General features: G+C 52.5%; 1 protein-coding gene across 1 annotated transcript; it reads right to left on the bottom strand.

Annotated features, from left to right (window-relative positions):
• Positions 1-2,516: 2,516 nt before the first annotated feature.
• On the bottom strand, positions 2,517-3,433 carry EI90DRAFT_2918900 (uncharacterized protein; the record flags this gene model as incomplete). The annotated part of the gene is made up of 2 exons (XM_039054669.1): positions 2,517-3,113; positions 3,182-3,433. 2 exons carry the CDS (start codon positions 3,431-3,433, stop codon positions 2,517-2,519), a joined length of 849 nt encoding a protein of 282 aa, XP_038916681.1.
• Positions 3,434-22,036: the final 18,603 nt, after the last annotated feature.

Genomic DNA, 22,036 nt, shown 5'->3' with positions numbered 1-22,036 from the left:
GTTGCATTCTCTCCCAACGGCACCTATATCACCTCAGGCTCCTTCGACAAGACAGTTCGGATTTGGGATGTCATGTCAGGTGCTCCAATCGGCAATCTTCTGCAAGGGCACTCTGCTGGGGTCTGTTCAGTTGCATTCTCTCCCAATAGCGCCTACATCATCTCAGGCTCCTTTGACAAGACAGTTCGAATCTGGGATGTCATTTCAGGTATACCGATTGGCGAGTGTCTGCAAGGTCACTCCAACACAGTCTGGTCGGTTGCATTTTCTCCCGATTGCACCAGCATTGCCTCGGGCTCCCAAGACAAGACAATCCGAATTTGGGACGCTGCATCAATCAGTGAGCCCTTGCAAGGGCGCTCGGCCCCATTGACCGTGCTCTCCCCCGATGGCACCCACATCACCTCAGCCTCGCCCGATAAGACGATTCGATCGTCACGGCCTTTGGCAGGGGCGGCTGACAGTATATCTCGATCATCGCGCTCTTCTCTCGCCCTGTCCGACTCCATTTCGGAGAATGCCGATGTGCGTAACGGGGCGCCGATGTTTTCTGATGGCTCATTGCTTCGTAGTGATGGTTGGATGACTACAACAGATGGGCTACTTCTCTTTTGGGTCCCACCAGAGCATCGCCTTGGCCTATTCCGGCCCAGTACCCTCACGGTTATAGGAGTTCGGCCAATCCGACTGAACATGCAGCGTTTTGTTCATGGTTTGCAATGGACACAGTGTCACACTGGGGATTGCTAAATTTTTGACTTGTACACTGCGGTAACTTTATGGTATCTCCAACTGATTTGCAAGCTTCCCAATCGGTATTTTAGGAAACCCTGTCAAGGTGAGATACTATGAGAGATTGACTGCTAGGTCATCTTCGTGACTCTGCCCCTGTGGTCGCATCATAATGCCTAAACAAATAAAAGAAGTGTCTTAAGAGGCTTCAACGTGAAATGCAGCTCCAACAGGCAAATACTGAAGAAAGCCATCAGCTCAACCCAGAATTCACGTGCATTAGGTTTTTTGTTAAAGTTGTGGCGACCACGTCATAAGAAATGAAGGGCTCGGAGTCTCATTCTGTTTCATAAAAGAGCCTCGGTCTCACACATTGGATTCCTTTCATGCTGCAGGTAGATGCACAGCACGGTGTCCCAATGTAGGCAGCAAGCTTGTGTCCATGCATGCTGGGGCACCTGCTCAAGAACACGTCTTGTGTCCTGGCTATGGAGGAATCTGAGCTAGCATATCTAATTATTCCCGCTTGAGTAGGGGACAAGGACATGCAGAATTTGTTCTGTACCGTTGCCTGGATCAAACAATCTCGGGGAGGCACAGAGGATGTGGGGGGAATGGCCTGTTAAACCAGCGTCTGATTACACAGGTCCCATCGCTTAAAAAGCTCGAAATAACTATCAACTCTATGTAGAATGTGTGTGGCTACTTATCCACCCAGAGTATCGCATGTACCTAGTGCCTGGGGTTGACAGGTTCTTGCGCGGCCTGGATCTCAAAATGCGAGTCTATGTTGCTCGGCTCAGCTCAGTCTCGCTAGAGGAGAACCGAGTGGGAGGCGAGTCAAAAAATAAATAAAAAAAAAAAAATCGCCCCCTTCGATAGGCCCGTTGACATTTTCTCAATATATTCGTTGGTGACCGGAGGGCCATTTTCAGGAGAACAGCAAACTCCTTTTGGACAAACATCTGTCTGTGGAGTGGAAGAACAGAACATGGACTTCAAAGGACTCAAGCTCTAGTCCCAAGGTCCGAGCCTGATGCGGTCCAGATGCAAGGAACTCACCATGCCCACGGAAACAAACCAGAAGGCTCGAAGCAATCAATGAACAAGAGCGCATTTGCGGTCATCCTGAAGCTGCTTCTGTTCGGATTCATCTTGTCCTCCAGGCCCCAAGGCGGGTTTATTGTGTGTAAAACATCACTTCATTCGAGGAGGGAATCAGGGCTGAAAAATATAGGGGCTGTTGCCACCGGATGGCGCAGAAGCACAACCAGCAGCATCGTCAGACATTCTTGGGCTTTCGCTGGCAACCTAGGTGTGTTCGCTATTATGTCTCCAAGTTCACGTGCTGGCAACGCGCCCCACGAATTGCCAGGTCCTCAGTGTAGTTTGTCATCTCAACTTTGCCATTTGGTACGCAGATAGAACCACGAGTTTTGATGTGAGAAAAAAGATTGCTTCGCAATCTCATTGAGTGTTTGTGGGTTGCGTCGATGACGAGAATGAAATCATGGGTCCAATGAATCAGCTCAAGCGACCTGCTTTCGGCGAGCACTATCAAAGATAATCTCGTACTGCAGAGTCTTATTATCCTGGTAATAAAGCTATCGATCATTCTGGGGATGTTTCCAGTTTCGATATATATCCGTGGAGGTAAGAAAAAGCAGCGGCAGGGGAGCTGATTCGACTGTTGCACTTTATGGAACTACAAAATGTAATGGCAGTATCCAACGAATAACAACGGATCCAACAATACAACCCAGATCCCAAATGGGTGATCGCTGTTAAATTGTCTTCTTCACATCGTTCCAGCCCCTGATAACTCCCAAGACTCTTGCCCATAAATTGATCTGGCAACGAGGACACTCCACACACTGAATCACCCGTTCAAAAGCGGTAGTGATCCACGTTGCACTGGCATCTGCCGGTGCCTCCCAGGTCAGGTAGCCGGCGATCAGACCATATGCCCTTGTCGTCCCTATTTGCCTCCTCCAGTTGCAAAACGGCGTATCTTCATGACGCTCTGGTGGCTCCATAAGCAATCTGTGAAGCGCAGCTCTTCGACTCGCATGGAGCCGCAACAAGCGAAGCAGATACAGCGGCCCCATCATGATAGAGCTGCCTTCATCGATCCTACTGATGGGGATGCGAAGTGCGTAGTAAGAGCACTGGACGGCAAGTTCTTCGAAATCGTGTGAAGCTGCCAGCGTATAAACCTTCAGCGCATCCGTATTGGGTTCTGCCGCATGGCAGACGAGGTCGGTGAAAATCTCGGAGTCCTGGGGAATGCATTCGGAGAGCCGGCAACCGTACTTTTGGAGAGTCTCGAATGCCTGAGCGATAGTTTCAAAGTCGGGACAGTAGATGCGCGATGATGTGCCCTAAAAACAGGGAGAGATAAAAAATGTCGATAAAGAATGGGTGGAATCGCAGATAGAACCCGGCGCACGTATAGGATATGGAGAACGCAGTTCATGACTGTAGCATCTTCTGGGACTAAGAAGACAACTAACGACCTGTTCAGCCCGACGGTGCTGTTATCTGTGAATAGACCGTCGAAAGCCGTGCGGGATCGGGTTTGAAGCCTGTCGCGATGGACATGAAATAACACCTCATCTGATGTCTGTATGATGGAGTCGGGATGAATATCGGTGTAAGGATAAGGGAAGTGAATATTTGGGTTGAACGCGGTGGACGTCATGACAAAGTCTGAACTGATTACATTTTCTTCAGCGCCATAGGATGAGGGCTCCGGCTGAAGGTTGTATTGGTCAATGTGTGGGTGTAGACAGCCTCCAGCAGAACCCGGGGTGCTCACGATGGAAGTAATAGGGTCGCGCAGGAGGTATGCCGGCGAATCCCCCATTTTCATGTTGGTGTAAGTAATCGTAAATGGGGATGGTAGGAGGCTTTATACTTTTGGATTGAGTATTATACTAGGTCGGGATCCGGAGTCAATGCGCGACCTGCCCCTTACGCGATTCATCATAGGGGGGTTCTCCCGAATTCAGCACGAAGAGCGTGTCATTGATGGGTCCAAACAGAGACGAATAACCTGAGAACCAAATTGTCAAAATTCATAATTTGTTCAGCGTTACCCGGCGGTTCATCAGCAGCAGCTCCAAGTGTCGACATATTTGCCTCATCGATATTAACGGGATAGTCTGAGCCCTCCTTAGAGTGGTATCCTCAACGGCGATCAAATTAAAAGCGGGCGTGTGGTGGTAACCTGAAGAGAGCCCAGCAGAAGTGAGTGACTCCGGCTCCAAGCGCATTAAGTGGTCGGTACATGTGGCGATAGAATTCTAATGCAGCTCTACGTCATCACATCCCGTTTAAGGTTCGAGCCGCAATTTTGTCTCCAATTGCCCTCTGGATGATCATTCATGCGAAGATAGAAGCCAAATAATGAGATTACACTTAAAACTGGTCGCGGTCTCCGCATTATGATTGTTATACATTTATTCGGAAGCTGCGGACGCTTATCGCAACATGTCTAGCTACCAGGGCCTGTACCTTATATATAATCTATCATTGACCCTTCTTAAGTTCATGGTGTCACTACATGGGCAGCCCAATGAGCGCTGACTATCGGGCTCAAGGCTTGGGGGGTCACTCGGATTGTAAGGGCTCCGTGGTGGAACGTTGCATTGCGTCCACACACTCTAACTGAATTCGAAACACCCCATCATTGAGGATTTATGCAGATAGGCACAATCACGTACCTACCATCAAATCCTGTACAAACTTTATCCATTCCCAGACCCTGGCCTGACCTTTACAATGAGAAGAAAACCACGCTCTTTCCCTTTTCACTTAATTGTCTTGGTAGCGTTCTTGGGTCACCCAAATAGGATTAAGGAACACCAGAACTCTGGACCTGATAAGGGGCGCTGTTACTAGAAGAACCAAGCTGTCTGAGAAGTTGTTCGTACATTGGTTTGAGAAAACGGAGATGGCATTGTGCACCAAACGAATCAGATTGGTGATAGTCAAGCCAATAAAGCCTTGTGAAACCATAATGCTGGCACGTACTTTGGCTAATAAGAGCAGGAGTGAATGGCATGAAGCCGGAGACCACAGTTGATCTGTAATATGGCAACCGAGAAGAGCCCAACGCAAGGCAGTCTAGGTATAGATTTTTCGGGGAATTTCCCATTCCTAAGTTGTATGCTTCTGGAGGGAACTGCCACATTTATCGCTCAATTCACGTTCGATCGCACGGGGATCCTAGATGCCCCAAATCCCACATTCCAACCACCCTTCCGTTAGCAGCGCTCCGGGTTGCCCCTACTTGCATATATATGGGACTATCTGAGACCTGAAACATGTGCTTTACTGGAAGATGGAGAGTCAGCATAAGGACGAGGTGGATGAAACAGGGCCAGGACGGCAGGGCCCGTGGAACGTTGATGCCAGAATATACTAGAGTCAATAACTAAGAGGCCAGAGATACGATGAGTGTAGGAGATGTTCCTGAATTCTTTCCTGATCCTCCAACTGGAGACGAAGATTCCCCACTGCCGGATAGTAAGGTTAGTAACATGGTTGTGAAACGCTGATCATCACCGTCACCTTGGCCTCCTACCCAATCCTTCCCCTCCACCCACCTCCCACTGATGGATGCATACAAACACGCTTACACGCACCTCCCACATGAAGAAATTTCGGCCCTCCCAATTGTCAAATAAATACAGTTTACCGTCTCTCATAACAACATGCGGCATTCTCACCAAATTGTCAGGGCACACCCGCCTGACCCGGGTCCACCCGGACCCACCTGGCCACACCACACCCGCTCCCCGCTGTCCAACCCTCTCCCTCCTCCTTCCTCTGTCTCTCCTCCCCTTTTCCTTTTCTCTCTTTCTTCCCCTTTTTCTTTATCTCATTCCTCTCATCTTCCTTTTCTTGTTTATTTCCTTCTATCTACACGGACCACCTTCCTTTGTATCAATGTACTATTGACCCGTCCGGCCCACACACCCCGGACGGCTCCCCGCTGTGCCCAACACGCGCGCATGCAGCGGACGCTCTCGGGATCCCCCACGGGGATACCCGGATGCCTGCGGCTGCCCCCGAGGGTGACGTGGCACTTGTCATGTGACTCAAGCCGCATGTACATAAATGTACCTGAAGTGGGAACCGAAGAAGTAACCTTCTTCTCACATTCTCCACTTCAGGTAAGTAGTATAGTTTTCCCTTTTAATAACAATAACACATTCTCCACTTCAGTCTAAGTGGCCAGGGACTGCTGTCCCTCCCCGGACCCGCCAGCACGCGCGCCCGGTTTGCACCCCGTGAGGGCCCTTCTGCCGGGCGATACATCCGGACCCCCTCTACCCCGGACGCGTCCCTGACACAAATTGAGCGAACCATGAGGTCGCATACTGATGCTCAGACTCTTATGAATTAGGCCCAATATAGAGGCACTATCACGAGTGCTGTAGAGGCTGGGATCCTGCCTAACGATGAGGTCGCTTTGCAATTGGGATAGGATAGCGCATGCTCATACATTGAAGTCAAAATCTCATCTCGCAGTAAAAATCTCGGGACAGGGGGCCATGAAGAAGCAAGGGTCTTACAATGGAGGGACCCAAGAAAGGCTTGCTCGTGAAGAATAGGAACACCTGTTCAATAGTGCTCAGATTGCGACAAGACAATAACAACCACTTCGATTTCTCATGTCTGTTGTAGACAGGGGAGCTGGACGGTTCGGCATAGGGATGCTATATAGGGAATATCCAGTGTGTTATGTTGGTCAAGGATACGACTGCGCAACTGGGCGTCGGTCAGATATGGGTTTGCCTCTTGGGGGCATGGATACTATGTAACCAGCAGAACTTCACAAGCGCGAATAGAGTGCAAGATAATATCCGCCTTGAGAGGTGGAAGCCTTCGGCACCGGCAACACAATATCCGATGGCAGTAAATGTAATAACAACCCCAGGCTGGATGGCGCAAGGGCACGTGAGATATCGAAAAAAGAATTTTAGATTTCGAAACCAACTAGAGAATTCTTTACCGTGGGAAGAGTGAAGACCTTTAATTCCCTGAATCACGTGCGGCCGTTAACTCCCCGAGTTTGAATTAATATTAAAGCTTTACAGCCTTTTCTAAAATTTCTGTCTGATCAAAGTGAATGGGTATTGACCCTGTTCGTAAAAAAAATCACCCAAAAATGATCAAATTTCTTGAATTTTTATTTTTCAATACAGTAGAGTTAGCGCCGCACAGCCATACCCATTCCCGACCACAACGATTGATCCTACCCTTCACACTGGCCATGATCAGACCGTGTCCTAAGCTACTGTGCATGAAAAGTTCTGGAAATCATCAAGTTTTCCTCACCTGCTTTGATTCTCTCCGAAACAGCGACTGTGTGTCAACTATCATGTTCTCAACAAAGACAAGCATGCCCACTGGAATGATGACCATTAGCCCCGCACCCGCTCCTGAAAACACCCCAGCAAGCATTCCAACAGTGCTTGCTGATGTATGTGAAGCCTCGTTGCTTCAGGCTGAGCCGGTGGGAGACAGAAACACCATACTCACATCCAGATCCTAGTTGTCAAGTTCACGACTACACCCATGGTTGCCAACTTTATCAAAGAGGTCCCTTGCTGGTGAGCTGAGAGAATGCGGCAACTCTGCAGTCACCGAGATGGGCAATTTGTGCAGCCTCCTTGGTAGTGAGGGTTGAGGACATGAGGACGATGTGTCACTTCATGTCTGGAGACACGTGTTTGGTACCCATGAGATGGTAATGGTGTATGGAAGCTTGGCTGGGCTGATGTGAGGAGGATCAAGAGCAGGATCACTGTTTTCAATAGAGGCTGGCAACCTGCCTAGATTGCTGTGACCATCAGTGCTATGGTCATTATTCAATGAGGAATGTTTACGAATGGGGTCAATACCCATTCACTTTTGATCAGACAAAAATTTTAGAAAAGGCTGTATAGAGAAATAAATTTGTACTGTGGTATCGGTGTCACTGGTTGCCTAGTGGCTAAATTGTTGTTCAGTGTTTGGAGTATTGAATGTGCCAGAGTTCTCTGCAGTGGAGTTATACTTTCTTCTGCCTGCCTGTGGTTCACAAGTTGAAGTTGAACCATGATGATGCAATACTTATACAAAGTCATAGAAGGACCTTAATATCAATGAATCGACTTGAATGGGGAGGCCCAAAACAATTAAACAAACAAACAGACAAACCAACAAAACAAAACATGACAAAAAATAACCTCAAGTGGGATTTGAACCAAAGCACCCCCATCCAACATAGCAGACCAGCTACAACCGAACCACTGGGCAACCAGCACAGGCTATAGCAATGTTGAAAATCATTTTCCCATAACACTTAAATATCAATTCAAACTAAGGGAGTATGATCAGCACGTGATTCAGGGCCGTTCTTGCTTACTCCCTGATATTATCAAACAAACAAACAAATATCGGACTCAAACTCTGGGACCAAAAATAAAATCTATTTTCTTCACATGCCCTTGTGCCATCCAGCCTGGGGTTGTTATTACATTTACTTCCGATGGCTTGCTTGAGGAATAGGATTCACTGGGATCAAAGGTCAAACATTTGCATATCTGAGAATGAGGAGCCAGGCCATTGTTTGAATGCTGCCTCAGAGGTGAGGGGGAGCACACCATGCACTGAGGACTGCAGGCTGATGGCAGAAAATCAGTACCAGACCATAGGCATTTAAAAACTCTCAAGAAGGCATCAGCTGTCTAAATGTCAGGGACCGGTCCGGGGTCGAGAGCGTCTAGGTATATTGCCCGGTGCTGAGGGCCCAGTGGGGTATGAAGCGGGCACGTACGGGGACGGGTCCGGCGCAGGCAAGTGTCCCTGAAGTGGGAATGGTGTTAAATATCATTAGAAGGAAAACTAAGCTACTTACCTGAAGTGGGAATGGTGAGAAGAAGACTGCTTCTCTGGTTCCCACCCCAGGTATGTTTATATACATGGTGCTCAGGTCACATGAGAGTTGCCACGTCGTCCCCATGCACAGCCCCAGCCACCCGGGTATCCCCATGGGGGATCCCGAAGGGATCCGCTGCAGGTGCGCATGCTGGGTGTACCCGGGGGTCATCCGGAGCATCCGGGGTTGGGTGCGTCGTGCATGGGTCACAGGCAGGTTAGTAGTACATCGATCAAGGAAAGTCGTCCGTGTAAATAGGAATAGAAAGAATAGAGAATGAGACGGAGAAGAAATAGGGAGAGGGGAAGTGGAGGGAGGAGGAGATAGGAAGGGGGAGAAGGGGGTAGTGGGTGGAGTGGAGCCGGGTGGAGCTGGGTGGAGCCGGGTGGAGCCGGGTGAGGTGGGTGTGCCCTGACATCACCCCCCCTTAAGCTGCTTCGCCTCGAAGCGGCCAGAGGGTTTTCCCTTTCCCTCCCTGGGGCATGGGGGTGTGTCTGTGTCAGAACCGTGCGAATCTTCGCCAAGGGTAGCCGTAGGTGACCGAGCGTTGCCTGCTAGTGGTAAAGGCGTCCTACACCCGACCAAGCTTTAGCGAGGGATAAACCCCACTGATCTCGAGGCCGAGGCTACTTAGGCGAGTGAGCCGGGATTTCGGCTTCAACGACTCTAGGAGGAGCGTTGCGCCTCGTTCTCGATGCGGTCCCGATACTTCAGAAGGTCGGAGGTCTCATGGGGACAGAGGTAAGCTTTAGGGGGTAATTCTAGTTGATTTCGAACTACAGTACAAGCATTAGTTACAAGCCGTATATAAGTGCTAGGGAACTGAATAGGGAATAAGTCGCCAGATCTTGCGGAGATTGTGGGTGGAGAAAAGAAGCAGGAAAACAAACAAAGAGCACGTGTTCAAGACAGCGAAGGTCAAGCGTGACCTTCGCTGCGAGATAACAAGGTGCGGCGAAACATGGAACAATGGGTCGCGGTGCTCTGCGCCGCTAGGTCGTTCAACGACAAAGAGGAAAGGTGTTGTGGAGAGGTGGCAGGAAGTGGTTAGATGGCGACGGGCGGCGAGCGGAGTGTGCGGGGAGTGTTTGGGCATGGGAGAAGGTCAGGGAGGAGGTCGTCTGGCCCCAGGGAACGTCGGGTCGTGACAGTATCCCCCTCTTAGGACTGAACCCTTGAAGTCCCAAGGAACTGGCGTGGGAACCGGTTCGGCTGAGCCCGAAATTTTGGTTCCGCTGGCGCGGTGATCGAACTTACCACCACAACAACCTGATCTTCCATCCTCATGGCTCCCAAGAAAAATCCAGCGGATATAAGGACGTGGAGCAAGGAGGACATCGTCGATCAGTCCGATGACGATGTGGAGCTGATGGAACAGAAACAGGCGGAGAGGTTGCAGCGTCGCAGGGCTGAGATTGCGTGTCGTGAGGCCCAACAACAAGAGGAGGCGGCCAGGGCTCGAGCCGAGGCTGCACATCTCGCCGCTGAGGAGGAGAGGCGATCGAAGGCGTCAGATGTGGTCGCAGGCAAGGTGAGTACCCCGATCAGTGTGATCTTTGCCAGGAACCCTTACTGATCGCCCTGATCAAAGTGTCCTGCTGCTACATCAGTGGCAGGGGAAGGACTGCCCCCCTGCGAACGTTGTGTGAAGAGAGGCATGGAGTGTGTTAAAGGCAACAGCGATCGTGGCATCTGCGCCGCATGTCAGAAGTCCAGGCAGAAGTGTGTACACGGAGCGGGGACGCCTCAATCTTCGAAGCGACCTCGTATCAAAGCGCCGAAAGGAGAGGGGTCAACGATGGATGTGGACGATGTGGAGACGGAGGAGGATGAGGTGGTTGACAAAGACAGGATCTATGATGTGCTTTGCAACATCCATCAAGCGATCTCTGGCCTAACCACCGTGGCGGGACGATTGTTGGAACACGTTTGTGACACTGAAGAGAGGCGGTTGATGGAGGTGAGGGCGAGGCGCAAGGCGAGGGAAGTGGGGGAGAGGGAGGCGAGCGTGATGGGGTCTAGGGTCGATCGTCCTGCGACGTCTACTTCCGACTCCTACTCCACTTTGTTCTTACATGATCCTTAAGCGCAATCCATCCATTCCGTCCCATGCCTTAGGCGCGATTTGGTCCCGGCTTATCCGGGTATTGTGAGTGAAAGTCCGCAACGAGGTCTGAAGCGTGACCAAGTTCGGTCGCAGGGAGCCACTCAGTCTCTTCTGTAGTCCCTTCGTAACCGCCCCAACGTACAAGGTACAACAGCTTGCAGCTTTGCCGGCGATCGATTTTAGAGTCGAGGATCTTGGCGATCTCATATTCAAGTTTGCCATCGATTTCGATTGGTGGCAGTGGCGGCTGCGTGCGGTTCGGGATGGGGTTGGGGACAGCGGGCTCAAGTTGGGAGACATGAAAGACTGGGTGCACAGCCTTCATGGTGTCGGGGAGGCGGAGAGTACGAGAATGAGAACCTGGCTGCGCGATGATCTCGAACGGCCCAAGGTTCTTATCGGCGAGCTTCGCCGAAGGCCTAGTGGTGCGGAAGTACTTGGCCTTCACGAATGCGGAGCTGCCAATGCTGAACGGGGGAGCAGGTAGCCGTCGAGCATCCGGAGGGCCTTGGTAGCGTTGCTGTGCGTGGTTCATTTCCTCGCATAGGAATTGGTGGAGAGAGTCGAGATCGACTGAGTACTCCTGGGCTCGCGCCGAAGTCAGATCTCGCTCGGGGTGTACGGCAAGGTTCAGGTGGTAACCTTTGTTCACGAAGAACGGTGAAACACCGGTTGTAGCATTCGGCGCGTTATTATAGGCGAACTCCGCCAGGGGCAGGAGCTCAGACCAATTGTCCTGCTGGTAGTTACAATAGATGCGCAGATACTGCTCCAGTGTTTGGTTCATTCGTTCGGTCTGACCGTCGCCTTCGGGATGGTAACCCGAGGTGAAGTGTAGGCGAATGTCCAGAGCCTTGCCAAGGGAGCGGAAGAAGTGGGAAACGAATTCTGAACCCCTATCAGAGGTTATGTGGGATGGAACGCCGTGCTTGGAGAAGACGTGGAGGAGGAACAACTTCGCTAACTCCGGGGCTGTTATGGTATCGGTCGTTGGCACGAAGATGCACTGCTTTGATAGCCGGTCGACAATAACCAAGATAGCCGTGAAGCCGGAGGAGTCGGGAAGTTGCTCAATGAAATCCATTGATATGGAGTGCCACGGGCGTTCGGGAATAGGTAGCTGTTTGAGCAAGCCATACGGCTTGTGTCGTGGGGTCTTAGCGCGGGCGCAAGCCGTACAGGAGGACACATAGTCCTTGACGAATGTGCGGACGCCCGGCCAGGTGTACTCTCGGCGTAACAGATCCAAGGTTCGGTTCTGCCTGAAGTGGCCAGAGAGCGGGTGGTCATGCTTATACCTCAGGATGCGAAGCCGGAGGTTGTTGGCATCGGGGACGTAGATTCGGTTGTCTAGCCGTAATAGGCCATCTGCATCTCGAGACCAACAGGAGTCCTCTGGGATCGGGCCGGCGAGGTAGTCAGCGATGGTGGGATCAGCGGGGAGGGCGGCTAGGATGTCTTTGTGGATGGCGTCGACGTCGACGAGGGAGCTCGCTCATAGCACGGGTTTGGCAAGGTATGTAGCTCTTAGGGAGGATGCGAGCTGCTCCTGCGTGAACACCGGTCGGAAGTTCTGAGGGTTCACGCGAGCGTAGTCCCTATCCCCCTCTTTGGGGTAGACGTCCCAGTGTCTAGTCAACGCATCTGGTTTCGCGCCAAGTCTACCCGGGCGGAAACGGACAACCAAGTTAAATTGAGAGAAACTCAGACCAACGAGCCTGGCGGCGCGTTAGGAGCTTCGTGGTGCAGAAGTATTCCAAATTCTTGTGGTCAGTAACCACATCAACGGGGGTACCGGAGCCTTCCAAGTAATGCCGCCACCCTCGGAATGCTTCATAAATTGCTAGAAGCTCCTTGTCGTGGGTGTCGTAGTTGAGTTCCGGCGCCGTCAACGTCCTCGAACGAAAAGCGACAGGGCATATCTCATCATCCGCACAGCGGATAGAGATAATGCCTGAAATCGCGTAATCGGAGGCGTCGGTTTCGACTATGATCGGTGCGTCGGGAACCCAATGGGTCAAAATGGGGGCGGAAGTGAAGGCGTCCTTAAGTTGTTGGAAAGCCGAACGACAATCGTCGGTGAATACCCAAGGGGCCCCCTTTCGGGTGAGCTGGGTCAGTGGTACCACAATATCGGAATACTCATGGATGAATCGCTGATAGAAATTGGCGAATCCCAAGAAGGACTGAATGTCCTTTACCTTACGGGGCTCAGGCCAATCTTGGATGGCCTTCACCTTCTCTGAGGACATGGCAAGTCCGCTAGGAGAAAGTACGTACCCAAGGTACTCCGTAGTCTCGGTATGGAACTCACATTTCTTCGGGTTGGCAAATAGCCCGTGCTGTCAAAGCCTGCAGAGGACTTCCCGGATGTGCTCCTCATGAGAGGCTTCGTCCTCAGAGTACACTAGGATATCATCCAGGTATACAACAACACAGACATCTAAGAGGTCGGCGAAGATAGAGTTGACGAACCGCTGAAACGCCGCAGGTGCATTGGTGAGCCCAAATGGCATGACTAGCCATTCATAGGAACCATAGCGGGTTCGGAATGAGGTCTTCCACTCGTCGCCTGCGGTGATGCGCACAAGGTGGTAGGCGTGCCGCAGGTCGAGTTTTGTATAGACCTTCGCTCGGCTCGGGGCATCTAGCAGGTCTGCTATGCGAGGCAGTGGGTATCTATCTTTCTTTGTAATCCGATTGAGGCCCCTGAAATCCACGCAAAGACGGAGCGATCCATCTTTCTTGCGGACGAAGAGCACCGGTGCGGCATGAGCCGATGAAGACGGCCTAATGAAGCCGGTTGCCAGGTGCTCGTCTAGGAATGCTCAAAGAGCCTCAAGTTCGGTTGGGGATAGGGAATACAGGGTTCCCAACGGGGGGTGTGCACCTTCCTCTAGCTCGATCTTCAGGTCGAACTCACGATGTGGCGCCAGAGTGTTAGCCTTGCTTTTGCTAAACACATCGGCGAATTCATGATAGACCTTCGGTACGGCTTCGAGGTCGGCAGGCTCGGACAAGGTGGATGAGCGCAGCTCGCTCGCTTGGGACAGGATGCTCAGGCTGAAGGTTACGGAACCTTCTAGTCGGGCAGTGCAGACAAATGCTGCAGGGCTGACTAACTCGATCAAAGGAGCCTGGCGGTCGGGATTACTCGGTGTGTCTTTGGATACGGGGACCGATGTGTCTGCTGGAGGAACAGCATTCGGCGATGGTTCAGGAGAGCTCTGGGGGATCGGACTGGATTGTTCAGACGTCTGGAAAGTTAAACTGCTCTTTACCCAGTCAATCAACGGATTGTATCGGGCGAGCCAGTTATGTCCAAGGACGATAGCACAAGAGCCATCCAATAGGGTGACAAAGAATGTCATCGGGGTAACATCACCGGTAATGAAATGGATGGGGAGATCGACAGCGCGGGTTATCACATTGTTTGTGGTGCCGTCGAATAAGCGGAGCTGCATAGGGGTCACGGTATAGGTCGGGATCTTTATTTTATTAATCAATTCTGTATCAATAAAACAGTCAGAGGAACCTGAATCTATGAGAGCGGAGAAAACAACGGAGGGATCACATTTTTCTGGGGAAAGTAGACCATCAGGAGAGAACATATGCGCATGGGAGACAGGAGTCTCGGAAGTAGAAAACAAAGGAGAGCCGGGGGCATTCCCCCTTGAACTAGGAAATCGACCGTCAATGGAACAAAAGGAAACCGGGACAGAGAAAGAATTGGGGCTGGAGAGGGCGGACACGTTCAAGCGTACCTCCCTCTGCGCACGAACCGGTTGACCGCAACCGTCCGATCGTGCGTGGTCCGGATGGTTGCCGGCTAATTTTTTGGGTCAGACGACGAGTCTGACTCCGGTTCAGGCGTTGCCACCTTGGCTGCCCTAGCCTTGGAAGCGCTAGAGCCAGCCTTGTAGCAATCCTTAGCTACATGACTGGCCTTTCCACAGAACATACAGAGCTTATTATCAAAGCGGCATTGGCACTCTTCCTTCGTGAGCCTGCCATTTTTGTCGAGTTTTGCAGCGAGGTCGGGTTTTGGTTTGCCGTTGGACTCCTTGTCCTTTGGCGTTTTGTTACTAGGGTTAGGTGGGGGTCGGAAGGGCGTTGGTGTTTTGCGGGAGAGGATTTAGGCGGCGATTTGTCGTTAGCATCGTGAGTGGGCTTGTTGCACCGCTCGGTCTGAACCTTACGTTCCCAGTAGCGGCCGTCGATATCTTTGGCTAGGTCTCGTAAGTCGTATAACGACGTGGGCTTACCGAAACGAGTGATCTTGTCCTTAATTCAATCCAGTAATCCGTGATAGAACATGGCGCGGAGTGCCCCTTCGCCGAAATTATCCAATTTGCCCACATAGCGGTTGAATTCGATCACGTATTTACCAACTCGCTGCCCATCCTTCATCGTGAGGTTGAATAACAACTCTTCGGCCTCACCGATAGGGTCGTGCAGGCCGAAGTTGCGTTCTAACTTGTGCACAAACCTTTCCCAGTCGTTCATCCAACGTGGTTCTCGACCTAGGCGATGACGGTGGAGGAGGTCGGGCTTGAATAAGTCGAGGGCCGGCCCTTTTAGGTATGACACCGCATACAACACCTTGTCAGATTCGTTGGGGAAGGCGTAGGCTCGAGTTTTGAAATTTACTTCACATTGAACGAAGAACGTGCGGAGTTTTTTAGGGTCTGATCCATCGAACTGGTCAGGTTCGCGGACTTTTTTACGGGGGGGTTCGCGGCGTGGAGGCAGAGGAGGTGGTGCTGGTGGTGGAGGTGTAGGGATGATCAGGCGGATGCTGCGGGTAGTGCGGGTTAGTTCCGAGATTGCTCTGGTGAGCATGAAGTTGACTTTATCCTTCGGATCGACTTCCTCAGGATTGATTTCCTCAATGTCATCCTCACCATTGTCTTGGGTAGCCGCAGCAGCTGCTTCAGCTGCAGCGCCTGAAGTCCTTCTCTCAGTCACCGGCGGTGGTGGAGCCTGAGCTGTTTCATCGCCCTCGTTACCACCCCTGAAGTCGTCGTCCGAGTCGCTTTTGCTAGCGTCTCGGCATCGCCTTCTCGGGGTTGAGGAGCGTGGGTAGTACTCATCGCCCGCCGTAAAGCTCTCAAATTGTCTCTCCTCTGTCCTACCTCTTTCAAATGGTGTACTAGAGCTGTAGTCTCTATAAGGCGTCGTAGAAGGTCCTGCCGCAGCGTTCCTGCTCTGCAAGTGAGTCATACGTTGTGACATCGTAAGGGCGTCAAGAGCGATAGGGAGTTCGAAATACTGTCAGAACCGTGCGAATCTTCGCCGAGGGTAGCCGTAGGCGACCGAGCGTTGCCCGCTAGTGGTAAAGGCATTGTCAGGGACGCGTCCGGGGTCGAGAGGGCCCGGGGGTAATATCCGGCACTGAGGCCGTCACGGGGTGTGGAGCGGGCATGCGTACTGGCGGGCCCGATCCGGGACAGTGGTCCCTGGCCACTCAGACTGAAGTGGAGAATGTGTTATTATTATTAAAAGGGAAAACTATACTACTTACCTGAAGTGGAGAATGTGAGAAGAAGGTTACTTCTTCGGTTCCCACTTCAGGTACATTTATGTACATGCAGCTTGAGTCACATGACAGGTGCCACGTCATCCTCGGAGGCAGCTGCAGGCATCCGGGTGTCCCCGTGGGGGATCCCGAGAGCGTCTGCTGCATGCGCGCGTGCTGGGCACAGCGGGAAGCTGTCCGGGGTGTGTGGGCCGGACGGGTCAATAGTACATCGATACAAAGGAAGGTGGTCCGTGTAGATAGAAAGAAATAAACAGGAAGAGGAAGATGAGAAGAATGGAATAAAGAAAGGGGGGAAGAAGAGGGAAAAGAAAGGCGAGGAGAGGGAGGAAGGAGGGGGGAGGGGGATAGACAGCAGGGAGCGGGTGTGGTGTGGCCGGGTGGGCCCGGGTGGGCCCGGGTCAGGCGAGTGTGCCCTGACAGGCATCCTACACCTGACCGAGCTTTAGCGAGGGATAAACCCCACCGATCTCGAGGCCGAGGCTACTTAGGCGAGTGAGCCAGGATTTCGGCTTCAATGACTCTAGGAGGAGCGTTGCACCTCGTTCTCGATGCGGTCCCGATACTTCAGAAGGTCGGAGGTCTCACGGGGACAGAGGTAAGCTTTAGGGGGTAATTCTAGTTGATTTCGAATGACAGTACAAGCATTAGTTACAAGCCGTATATAAGTGCTAGGGAACTGAATAGGGAATAAGTCGCCAGATCTCGCGGAGATTGCGGGTGGAGAAAAGAAGCAGGAAAACAAACAAAGAGCACGTGTTCAAGACAGCGAAGGTCAAGTGTGACCTTCGCTGCGAGATAACAAGGTGTGGCGAAACATGGAACAACGGGTCGCAGCGCTCTGCGCCGCTAGGTCGTTCAACGACAAAGAGGAAAGGTGTTGTGGAGAGGTGGCGGGAAGTGGTTAGACGGCGACGGGCGGCGAGCGGAGTGTGCGGGGAGTGTTCGGGCGTGGGAGAAGGTCAGGGAGGAGGTCATCTGGCCCCAGGGAACGCCGGGTCGTGACAGTCTGGTGGAACTCCTTAATTCGGTTGGGGGCGTGGGTTAGTTGGTCGCGGGGGAGCCATTCATTTTCTGAGTCCGGCCAGCTGGTGAACTTTACCAAATACCAAAGTCTCCAGCGTAACCACTTGGAGTCTAATATTTTCTCCACCTCATATTCCTCCTTTCCATCTACAGTACGAGTTCTGGACCTGGGCAGGGGTTGGGAGGTTGTTCTGCAATCTCGTCCGGGTGGTGCAGTCTGATGTTTGTCACGGACACGACTGGGTGGACTCCCTTTTGTCGTGGGGTGAGTTGGAGTTTGCCAGTGGCTGGGGAGACGACTTTAATAATTTTGAAGGGGCCTAGCCATTTGTGGTCCAACTTCTTGGTTGGCTGGTCCGTTGTGTAATTCTGGGCACTAAGCCAGACCTGGTCGCCCTCTTGGTACTTTGGGGCTGCCTCACAGTCTCGGTTGTAATAGCGGGCCATCTCATCCGCTGCGTGTTCCAGCGCTGCTTTCGCCTCTTCTTGCATTTTCATCATCCTAGATGAGAAGGCATCTGCAGCTTCCACTTCAGATGTTGTAGGTGGGATAATCGCCCATGCGCAGAGCCGGCTCGGATACCCGATTTCACAACCATAAAACCACTTCCATTCACACAACAACTCGATACGGATTCGGTATCTAAAAATAGTCCTAATTCGTACGATTCTGACGATATCAAGAACGTCCCAATCGGTGGAGAATTGACGGAGTTCTATGTTGGGCAAGCTAGTCACGGGCATGTGCGGGCGTGGGAATCTCAAGCGGCAACCCAGAATTCCAGCCTCACTCGTTCCCACGGCGTCTAGTAAATTGGTAGAAATGCTCATTGGCTGCGTGAGAGTTATCTCCGGCTTCCTTTCCAATTTTGGCCTTTAATTCCGTAAATCCGTTGAGATATCGCTTATTTTCTTATATTTTCATATTTTTGCCATCATTTCAGATATTGATTGATTTTCTTTTATTGCGACTGTTACCCTTTTTTATTATTTCACCTAATAAGGTATGCAGGTGCCATATGGCGCCAATATTCCCCATCTATCATTTCTAAAAATAATTATTTCTTATAATCCTGTACATACCGGATTTTTGAAAAGAAGTTCTCCCCTCCCCCAAAAATTCTCTAAGGTGCTAGGACGCGCTAGAGTGGGTGTGAGTGTGTGGAATTCCAACAGTAGGAATAAAGGCAACAATCTAGCCTGCAACGAGTGGGTAGTGGATTTGTTGAGCCCGGACCTTGCGGAAATTCCGGAGAACTCACCACGGAGTTAAGGATCGAGAGCATAGCGAGTCTAGAGAGAAAGTAAGATTTTGGAGAGTTTGGCCCCACGAGCTTAGTCGGCATAGAGAGCTGCGAGCCCTCTTTCAACGTGCGTGTGGGTTCTGTCCCCATCCTGGGGTGCTGCCCAGTGTCGAGTTCGAAGGGGGTCCAGCAGGTGGAGGAGTGGACGTGGTTGTTGTGGGCAAACTCTGCCAAGGGGAGCCAGTCCGCCCAGTTGTCCTGGCAGTGATTGACAAATACCCGGAGGTAGGCCTCGATCTCCTGGTTAACTCGTTCTGTCTGTCCATCCGTCTGGGGGTGGTAGGGTGTCGAAGGGGTCAGCTTCACTCCTAGGAGGTCCGCGAGCTCTCTCGAGAAGTGGGAGACAAATGCGCTCCCTCTGTTGCTGAGGATTTCTTCCAGGAGCCCATGGTGTTTCCAGACGTGGTCCAGGAAGAGCCGTGCGATACCAGCCGAGTCCACTGACGTTGTGGTGGGGATCGCGTGGATACGTTTGGACAGGCGGTCCACTACGACTAGGATGGCATTGTAGCCCTTCGACTCCGGGAGTTCCCCCACCATGTCTACTGAGATCACCTGCCAGCAGTGGGTAGGGATCTTGTTTGGGGTGAGCTTTCCCACTTTGCATGCGGGGAAGGGCTTGATGTGGTTGCAGGTGTTGCACCCACGTACGTATCGCCTGACATACTCTACCATCTGGGGCCACCAGTAGTCATGGGAGACGAGTTCCAGGGTTTTCCATTGCCCTGGGTGCCCAGTCGCCCATGCATCGTGGTGTAGCCATACCAGATCATGGCGGAGTTGAGGGTCCTTCGGGATGTACACCCTCCCCTGGTAGAGAACCAGCTCTCCTTGCTTCTCCCATTCGTCCGACCTGAGTGTTCCCTCTCCTAGCTCTCACATAGCTTTCACCACCCTCTCATCATGGTCCTTTGCCCCACGTATCCTCTCCAGTATACCTGCCTCTTCACCCTCCACTGAGATCGCTTCCATCGCCCAGGCTTCAAACCAAGCCGGTTGAAGGAGCGTCAGCCCTTCGTTGTTGTCCTTCCCTCTTGGGTGGTCCGAACGGCGGGAGAGTGCGTCAGGTTTCCCCATGAGTTTCCCCAGGCGGTGGACGAGGGTGAAGTAGAAGCGGGAGAGGAAGAGGGACCATCGTGCTTGGCGCCGGTTCAGCCTCTGGGCCATCCGGAAATACCCCAGGTTACGGTGATCCATGTAAACCTCGACCCTCTCTTGGGTGCCCTCTAGGAAGTGTCTCCATTCTTCGAGAGCTCGGACGATCGCAAGCATCTCCTTGTCGTATATTTCGTAGTTGCGTTTTACGTCTGTGAAGCTTTTGGACATGAACGCTACCGGGTGGAACTCTCCATCCGACTGAAGTTGGGAGAGGACCGCACCAGTCGCGAAATTGGAGGCATCACACTCGAGCCTGAAGCGCCCGGAATCGGTGGGGAAGGAGAGGACAGGGGCAGAGGTGATGGCTTCCTTCAGAGCGTGGAAGGCCAGATCCTCGTCCGGGCCCCAGCTCCAAACCTTGGTCTTCCAGGTGAGTGCATGGAGCGGGCGTGCCTTCTCTGAGAAGTCCTTGGTGAACCGGCAATAGAAGTTCACGAACCCTAGGAAGGACTGCACCTCCTTCACCTTGGTCGGAACCGGCCAGTCGAGAACTCCTTGGACCTTTACAGGGTCCATTGCCACGCTACCTTCAGAAATGACGAGCCCCAAGTAGTCGATCCGTGTCTGCTTGAACTTACATTTCTCAGGCTTCAGGAAGAGCTTCCTCCTCCGCAGTGTCTTCAAGACTTCTTGTACTACCCTCCGGTGTTCCTCCAGGGTAGCAGTGAAGATGAGGATGTCATCCATGTAACAGATGACAACCTCTCGGTCGATGAAATCCCGAAGGATGTCGTTCATCATGGTTTGGAAAGTTGCGGGCGAGTTGCATAACCCGAAGAACATCACCAGGGGCTCGAACAGCCCTTGGTTGGTCGCGAACGTGGCTTTCCACTCGTCACCATCCTTGATCCGGACGTTGTTGAACCCCCAGCGCAGGTCTAGTGCAGAGAAGTACTTAGCACCACGGAGGCGGGCAAGGACATCCGAGATGAGTGGGAGCGGATACGAGTTCTTCACTGTGATCTTGTTCAGCTTCCGGTAGTCTTGGACCAGGCGTAGGGACCCGTCCTTCTTCTTGACAAAGAAGACTGGGGCCCCCATTGGGGACTTGGATGGTCGTATGCGCCCGTTCTGCAGGTTTTCGTGCAGAAACTCATCCAGCTCCTTCTGCTCCGGCCGTGAGAGTGGGAAGGTCCTCCCCCTGGGGAGTTTAGCGTCCGGTACCAGATCAATGGCGTGGTCCCAAGGTTTCCGGGGGGGTAGCTGGTCGAAGGCCTCTTTCGAAAACACGTCCTGGAAGTCTTGGTACTGCTCTGGTACCAGTGTTTCAAACGGTGTGGGTTCCACCTCTGGGTTGTGGGCCTCTTGGGCCATCCGCTGGGAGGGGGTAGTAGTCGCCCTCAGTTCGTGTCCCCAGTCTGGGGGGATGATCGTGGCATAGATCCCATCTCCGGGCTCTAGCATGGGGTCTTGGTCATCTCGTGCTCGTGGCAGCTGGCAGGAGGATGGGCAGCAGGACATGGTGATCTTTTGTCGTACCCAGTCCACCTCCGGGTTGTGGTGCAGCAGCCATGAGTGCCCTATGATGAGGGATTGTCGCCCGAGGTTTGTGACCGTGAAGCGGGCCCGTTCTGTATTCTGTCCGAACGTCAGGAGGACTTCTAGTTCCTCTGTTATGGCTCCATTCTCATTTGGGGTCCCATCGACATTATGGACAGGGATGGGCTGAGGGAGCGGGGTGGTTTCGAGCCTGTGCTTCCGGATGAACTCGGGGCTTACAAAGTTCCCAGTGGCCCCCAAGTCTAGGAGGGCTGACACGGACACAGAGGCGAGGGAGGTGAGGGTGGTCAGCTTCACGGAGAGGTTCAGGGATCTCGGGGAGCGTTTGGAGAGGACATAGATGGCAGGTGGGGATACCGCTACTTCTGGGGCCTCCTCCGTGGCCTTCTCGTCTCTGTGGGCTGGGGGTGCACCCTTCCTCCTCTTCTTTGCGATGAGTCGGTGGAGCTTTGGTGCTGGTGACGATTTACGTGCGTCGCTGCGTCTGCACAGGCCACTCTCTGTAACCGGCCGGTGTGCATCTTTCACGGGATGGTCCCCTGGGTGTTCTCTCGGGTCTGGCCCTACCCCCTTTTCCCTTGTCTCTGATCCTTCCATTGCTTGGCCCTTCAGCCCTTTCATCAGTGCTTGGAGGTCTTCAGGGTGCAAGCGTTGGATCTGGTGGGCTCTGTGGTGCGGGCTCGTCCCTGCCTTGGGGCGGGCTGCAGGGGTTATGGATGGTGTTGGTGGGAGAGGGG

This window comes from Cantharellus anzutake (assembly GCF_015039405.1).
Source record: "Cantharellus anzutake strain C23 chromosome Unknown EI90scaffold_20, whole genome shotgun sequence".
NCBI lineage: Eukaryota > Fungi > Basidiomycota > Agaricomycetes > Cantharellales > Hydnaceae > Cantharellus > Cantharellus anzutake.
This window is presented reverse-complemented; position numbering and strand designations above follow the sequence as displayed.